Below are 7,111 nucleotides of genomic sequence, written 5' to 3'. Positions count from 1 at the left end.
GGGGAGCATCGTGGGGGCACGAGGGGTGCAGAAATGGGGACGGGAGCGACAGGAGGGGGCACATAGTGCTGAGCAGGGCTGCCGAGGGGGACGAGGTATAAAATATGGGAGAGCATCAGGGCAAGACCAGAGCTCTGGGGGGTGTCACACGCTGCCCGTGGGCAACCGGGGCAGGTTTGGGGGGGATCCAAGCGCCCCCAAATGTCCCCTCCCTCCATCCCTGCCCCTCTCAGCGTTGGCACAAGCGTGGTGCGGGGGGAGGATGCCGAGGAGCGGAGCACAGCAGCGGCTTTCCCCCATCCTGGGGGGGGTCCGCGGAGGGCAGGGGGCGTCGGGCTGCGGGGAGGAGCGGGGCGGAGCGGGGCGGGGAGGCTGCGGGGCGGCCATCCGGGCACCATGGCGGCGGAGGAGCTGGCGGAGAGGCTGGGCCGGCGTTTGGGGATGCACGAAGGAGAAACGGAGCAGCAGAGGCGGCACGAAGCGGAGCAGGGACCGGGATCGGGACCCGCACCGGGAGCGCTGCCCCCGGGCAGCCCCGCGGGGAGGGCGGGGGGCTCCGAGGGGTCCCCCGGGGGGGGGCGCCGCCTTTTCAGCCCCGCCGCGGAGTTCCGCGAGTTCTCCCGGAGGCAGCTCCGCGACATGGAGCGGCTCTTCCGACAGTGAGTTGGGGAGATTTGGGGAGGATGGGGGGGGGTCCCCGGGAATGTCCCCCCCCCCCCCCTCCCCGCTGCAGTCTGCTGGAAGCCCCCGGTGCCCTGCAGGAGGCACCCCCGGGGTCCCCCTCCCTGCCCCATCCCGGGTGTAGGTGTTTGGGGGTGCTCTGGAAGCCCCCCAGCCCTTGTAGGAGGGACCCCCCCCAGGTCCCCTGTTCCTCGCAGCCCCCCTCTTGGCTCCCTGCAGGAGCAGCCCCTGGGGTGACCCCAGCTCCATGCAGGAGGGGATCCCCTGTGTGTCCCCCCCTTCTTGGCTACGGGAGGGGTTCCCAGTACCCCCCGTTCCCTTGCAGGAAGCCCCCAACCCTAAAACCCTTGCAGCCCCCACCATGTCCCTGGAGGTGAGGGGGACACCCCAAATCCTTGGGGATGAGACCAGGGAAGGGGACAGAGGAGCAAACCCGCTCCTGCCACAGATCCCCGAGGAGAGGTGGGGGCAGCGCTCCCCCAGCCTCACCAGGACCCCCGGGACCTCTGCCCTGGCTGCGTGCACGGGACCGGGCTGCAGCAGCAGGTCCTGAGCAGGCAGGTGGCACGTCCCCGGGGTCACTTGTCACACCGCGTGTCCCCTACCACGGCGAGGCTCAGTGCTGCGAGCACGGCTCTGGGAGCTCGGGGCCCTGCTGCGCTGCCCTGGGTCAGCAGGAGCCAGCGAGGGGGCTGCTGGCAGCAGGTGCCAGAGGTCTGGAAATTTCCAGGGGAAAACGGGAGCTGCAGCAGCTCCGAGCCCGGCTCTGCCAGGCCCGGGGGGTGTGCGAGTAGCTGGGAGGCAGCGGGACAGCTCGGAGCATCCTGCAACACCCGGAGGGTGCTGTGAGCTGAGACACAAAACCAGCGTGCGGCACAGCAGCGCTCGAGCCCTGCTGAGCACCAGGCGAGGAGGAGGAGGAGGGCACGGAGCTGCTGCCCCCCCCCGAAGCACCAGGCAGGGCTGTGGGGTGGACGCAGGCAGCCCCACGGTGCCCGGCTGTGCCCTGGCCGGGGCTGGCGCAGCAGATGGCAGCGGCGCGGGGTCTGGCGCTGGAGCCGCGGGCGGCAGCCAGACGTGTGTGCTCGCACGCGCCGCAGCGAAAGGAGCAGCGAGGGAGGTGGGAGGAGAGGCAGCGGCGGCGGCCGCGTGGCCGGGGAAGCTGTGAGCAAAAAGGGGGGGTCCCCAAGGGGAAGAACGTGGGGGTAGGGGCAACGGCCAGGCTGCGGAGACGAGCCCAAACCACGCTGCGCTTGCTGCACGCACGCCACGTGAGCGGTTTGTCCTTTCCCCCCCCCTCTCCCTGCTGTGTTAGAAGGATTGCGACAGGAGAGGATGCAAAGCCCACCGCAGTGGCTGCAGAAATGCACGCTCGCTGCGGTGGCCGTGGCCAGGGGCTCGCTTTGGAGCAGTGGAGCTCGCCAACCCCGCGCTGCCACCAGAGCTCGGAGGCAGAGCGTGAAGGTTTTTGTGCCCCCCAGGCCAGCTCGTAGCGGTGCAGGAGAGAAAAGGGGGCTGCAGCTGTGCTGTGAGCCGAGCAGACCGCGGCAGCGAGGGGACAGATGAGTCACAGCCCCGCGGAGCTGCCTGTGTCGTGCTGAGCATTGCAGCCGCGTTTCCTGCAGCCTTAGAAGAGAGAAGTCAAAAAAAAAAAAAAAAAAAAAAAAAACACAAAAAAAAACATGAGGTGTCCCCAGTGCTGCCCTGGGCGAGGCGTCAGCCCGGCACGCTGGTGGGGGGCATTGTGCCTGCTCCCCTCTCCTCCTCCAGCTTCGTGTTGTGCCCCGTGCGGCGAGGCAGCGCTTCCTGGGGGCTTCAACACCTCCCTCCCGTGGGCTTTGTGGCGAGGAGGGGAGCAGCACCTGCAGCACACGGGCTTCATCCCCTGGTCCTGTGCAGCTCTGGCTGCGCGCTTGGCAGCATCCCCACGGGTGCCGGTGCCAGGAAGGGCGCTCGATGGGCAGGAGGAGAGCTGAAGATGCTCCTGGGGGCTGTTAGCGGTCGGATGGAGGCGGCGGTGGTTTGGCGAGGCTGTGGCCGAGCTGGCAGGGAGGGATAACGGTGCGACGGGGCTGTGCTGCTGGCCCGCAGGTACGACGCGGGGAGGGACGGCTTCATCGACCTGATGGAGCTGAAGCTGATGATGGAGAAGCTGGGAGCGCCGCAGACGCACATCGGCCTGAAGAACATGATCAAGGAGGTGGACGAGGACCTGGACAGCAAGCTGAGCTTCCGCGAGGTATAAACCAGGGCTATGGGGCCGGGAGGTGAGCCCGGGCTGTCCCTTTGCTGTCCCTGCACGCTTGGGTAGGGGAGAGGCAGCCGGGAGCTGGCGGTGACGGGGACAACCCCGCTCTGTGTCGCAGTTCCTGCTGATCTTCCGCAAGGCGGCGGCAGGCGAGCTGCAGGAGGACAGCGGGCTGCACGCCCTGGCCCGGCTCTCCGAGATCGACGTCTCGACGGAGGGCGTGAAGGGAGCCAAGAGCTTTTTTGAGGCCAAGGTAAGGGCTGCGAGCCATAGCGGGGGCTGGAGGGGTGGCGGGGACCTCTTTGGACGTGCCGCTGTCCCCAGGCGCAGGCCATGACCGAGGCCAGCCGCTTCGAGGAGGAGATCCGAGCAGAGCAGGAAGAGAAGAAGAAGCAGGCGGAGGAGCTGAAGCAGAGGAAGGCGGCCTTCAAGGAGCTGCAGTCCGCCTTCGCGCAGTGACCGCGGGTCGGCGCCGTGCCGGAGGGACGTGGCGGTGCTGGGGGGGGCCTCGTGCAGGAGGATCCATGCCTGGCTGTCCCCTGCTGTCCCCTGCCAGCCCCTGTCCCCCGAGCGGCGCTCGTCCCCTGGGTGTCGTCGTGTCTTGCATGCGCCGTGATTTGGGCCGGGCTGGGGGCTGTGCCGCGGGTCGGTGCCTGTCGGTGTCGCTGCGTGTGCGGCACGCCGGTGGCACCGGGAGCGTGGCGAGCCCCCGGGGCCGACCTCTGTGGCAGCGGGGCGAGGGCCGGCGGAGTCGTTGTCTGCGTGTTTGGTGTCGCTGTATCCTCTGTGCGAAGTGGGCGAGCGCCTGCCCCGCCGTGACCCTCAGGGTCAGAGCGGAGGCGGCCTCGTGTCCTCTCAGATTCTGTTTATTTTGGTAAAAGATGTCCAGAAAGGCCCCCGCAGGGTGGAGAAGCTTTATTTTTTTTTTGTGTTCGTCTTCTAAGCAGCCCAAAGGGAAGGCGCTCCAGCGAGCGGTGCCTCCCGTAGCTCGACCGCTGTTCCTTTGGGGAAGGGTTGTCCAGGTGGCCGTAATGTCAAGGGCGGTGTTTGTCTCAGCTGCTCCTTCCAGTCCGTGGCACGGGTGTGTGTTGTGTCTTTTTTTTTTTTTTTAAATCCCAAATAAAGATTATATTTCCTAAGTCTTGCAGCTGCCTATGCCCGGGGGACGGCGGGGAGCCGGCTGTGTGGTGGGCGTTTAGGATGGGGGAAGAGGGCTCCTGGATCACGGTGCGAAGGGGACTGCCCCCCCAGGGTCCCCAGCTGGCTGTGGACGGGTCCCAGCCCCCCCGTGGTGAGGTGAGCGTGGGTGCCACGTCCACCCTGTGGGACGGAAGGGTGCGTGCAGGACAAGTGCATCCGTTCCCAGGAGGGCTGAGCTGCCCCGATAAGATCTCACGAAATAGCTGAGGGGTTGGCACACAGGCAGCCCGTGCTGTGTGGGACATCGCCACCTGGCACCAGAGGGACACCAGGGCCCAAGGCCGGGCGGTGACCCTGAGGTGCCGCGGCCGTGCTATAAGAGCTGGGGGTGCCCCGGTGCCGCCGCACCACGACCGCGACCATGCTGGGGGCTCTGTGTCTCGCTGTGCTGCTGGGCTACGGTGGGTGAGGAGCCGGGGCTGGGGGGGACAGCGCGTCCCCCCCGTGTCCATTAATGTCCCCCGGTGGTCACTAATGTCCCCATTCCGGGTGTCGTGCAGCCTACGGATGCGGGCAGCCGGCCGTGCCCCCCCAGCTGGGCAGCCGCGTGGTGGGCGGTGAGGATGCTGTAGCCCACAGCTGGCCGTGGCAGGTAAGGTGCAGGGGGTGACACCAGGAACCCATCCCGGGGCTGGCGGCATGGGGACGGGGGGACCAGCACCCCCCCACCACCACGCTGTGCCCTCCCAGGTCTCGCTGCAGTACAGCCGCAACGGGGGCTGGAGCCACACGTGCGGTGGGACCCTCATCGCGCCCAGCTGGGTGCTGACGGCCGCCCACTGCTACAGGTGGGCGACGGGGAAGGGATGAGGGGAAAGGGGGGGTGTCTCAGGGTGCTGCTGCCACCGCTGATCCCCGCTCCGTGCCCCTGGCAGCTCGAGCCTGACGTACCGCGTGGTGCTGGGCGAGTACGACCTGACTGTGGAGGACGACGGCGCCGTGGTGGCGGAGGTGGAGGATTTCATCGTGCACGAGAACTGGAACTCCTACCTCATTGTGTAGGAGAGGGGGTGATGGCAGCAGGGAGGGAGGGGGCTGCGGCCCCGTGCTGGGCTGGTGATGGGGTTGGGCTGGTTCCTGCCCTTTTCACGGGGCTTCTCCTCGCAGCAACGACATCGCCCTGATCAAGCTGAAGGAGCCGGTGCAGGAGAGCGAGAGCATCCAGGCGGCCTGCCTGCCGCCCAGCGGCCTGGAGCTGCCCAACGACTACCCCTGCGAGATCACCGGCTGGGGACGCCTCTGGAGTGAGCAGGGGGTGGCCGTGGGGTGGGAAACGGGACGGGGACCGGGTGCTGCGGGTGCGAGGCGAGGCTGTCGTTGCAGCGAACGGGCCCCTGGCTGACGTCCTGCAGCAGGCGCTGCTGCCGGTGGTGGATTACAGCACCTGCTCCCAGAGCGACTGGTGGGGCTACCTGGTGCGCACCTCCATGGTGTGTGCCGGCGGTGACGGCGTCGTCTCGGGCTGCAATGTGAGTGTGGGGAAATTTGGGGAAGGATGGGGAGGGGAGGGAATGTCTGCGATCCCGTAATGGTGGTGGTAACGCCGTGTGGTGCTGTGCCCGGGCAGGGGGATTCGGGCGGGCCCCTGAACTGCCAGCGCGAGGGGCTGTGGGAGGTGCACGGCATCGTCAGCTTCGGCTCCTCCTGGGGCTGCAACACCTACAAGAAGCCGACCGTCTTCACGCGGGTGTCTGACTACATCGACTGGATCAACGAGGTGGGTGCCTGGCCCCCCCCCCGCCGCTGTTGGGGTCTCCCTCGTTGTCACCCAGCCGCGGGTCTGACCCTGGGGCCTCTCTTCTTGGCTTCGGCAGAAAATCAACGCCAACTGAGGACGTGCGGCTGCTGTCACCTGCCGTGGAGCTGTGGTGCAATAAAGAGAAATAACCAGCTGTGTTTGGCCCTGTGGTTACTGGGGGCTCAGTGAGGCAAACCCCAGACCTGCGGGGAGCAGGGGGCTGTGGGCATCAAGGCTGGCCCCGCATTTTAGGGTGGGAGAAGCCAGGCTGGGGCTGGGCTGGCTCTGGCCCCAGTAAGGGCCCCAGAGGTGCACTGGTCATGGTTTGGGTGCCCCTCAGGGCAAGGACTGCACAGTGGCAGCCAGCTGGGGCAGCAAACACTGCAGGGGGTGCTGGTGATAGGGGTGGGGTGGTCGTGCCTGGTGTGTCCCCAAAAGGGCTCCTTGGGATTGCGATCCCCACAGGGTTGGGTTTGCGATGCTGCACCATAGGGCAGGGGTGGCAACTGTGCCAGGGCCCTGTTCTCTGTGCCTTTGTCCCTGGGTTGTTGTAGGAGAAAACTCAGGGACGGTTTCTTTGTGACCAGCTGCCGATGTCCTGTCGGCATCAGCCCCGTCAGCATCAGCTCCCCAGACCCAATGAGGTGCCCACGCAGTGCCCCTATCCATGGCCAAACCCTGTGGTGTTGGGCATCCATCGAGGCAATGTCCTGTGGGCATTCATCAAGGCACAGCCAAAAACACCACAGGACTGCGGTGTGAGCCCCACAGGGCCCTGACGGATTTAGGGTGGCCGGTGTGGCTGGCAGTGCTGCAGGTGGAGCCACCTCGCCTTGCTGTGGTGTGTGCCTGGCATAGCAGGGAGACAAAAAGAAGTGGCTCACTTTGCTCTAAAATTAACGTTTATAACAAAACTAGTGTAGAATATTAAACCTTTTTTTTATTTAAGACCGCATATCAACTGTATAATTACCCACAAATACAATTTAAAAGTAGAAACTACCTGTAGGTAGCAAACATACAGACAGCAAGAGTAATAAAATGTACTTTCCAGAAAGTACAAAGTGCTAGGTAACTAGCACACAATAGTGTAGATAGGCACGTATATATAGGGAGAGGTAATTTTAGTACTCTAGATTATACTAGTCCAGTTATCTACTCAGAAAACTTGGACAACATCGTAAAATAAATTTGTACTTATCCAGTACGTGGGTAACTTTGCAGTACTCAGTTACTCACACAGT

General features: G+C 65.2%; 2 protein-coding genes across 2 annotated transcripts; both read left to right on the top strand.

Annotated features, from left to right (window-relative positions):
- The first annotated feature begins 355 nt into the window (after window positions 1-355).
- Window positions 356-4,068, top strand: EFHD2 (EF-hand domain family member D2). Its single transcript, XM_068658263.1, has 4 exons — window positions 356-659; window positions 2,773-2,920; window positions 3,048-3,182; window positions 3,254-4,068. The coding sequence occupies exons 1-4, from the start codon at window positions 397-399 to the stop codon at window positions 3,386-3,388; spliced, it is 681 nt and encodes a 226-aa protein (XP_068514364.1). The 5' UTR covers window positions 356-396; the 3' UTR covers window positions 3,389-4,068.
- A 422-nt stretch (window positions 4,069-4,490) lies between these two features.
- Window positions 4,491-6,042, top strand: LOC137843572 (chymotrypsin-C-like). The gene is made up of 8 exons (XM_068658965.1): window positions 4,491-4,530; window positions 4,630-4,721; window positions 4,820-4,917; window positions 5,005-5,127; window positions 5,237-5,373; window positions 5,453-5,598; window positions 5,697-5,846; window positions 5,944-6,042. The coding sequence occupies exons 1-8, from the start codon at window positions 4,491-4,493 to the stop codon at window positions 5,959-5,961; spliced, it is 804 nt and encodes a 267-aa protein (XP_068515066.1). The 3' UTR covers window positions 5,962-6,042.
- Window positions 6,043-7,111: the final 1,069 nt, after the last annotated feature.

Source organism: Anas acuta, chromosome 22 (genome assembly GCF_963932015.1).
Source record: "Anas acuta chromosome 22, bAnaAcu1.1, whole genome shotgun sequence".
In the NCBI taxonomy this organism is placed as follows: Eukaryota; Metazoa; Chordata; class Aves; order Anseriformes; family Anatidae; genus Anas; species Anas acuta.
This window is presented reverse-complemented; position numbering and strand designations above follow the sequence as displayed.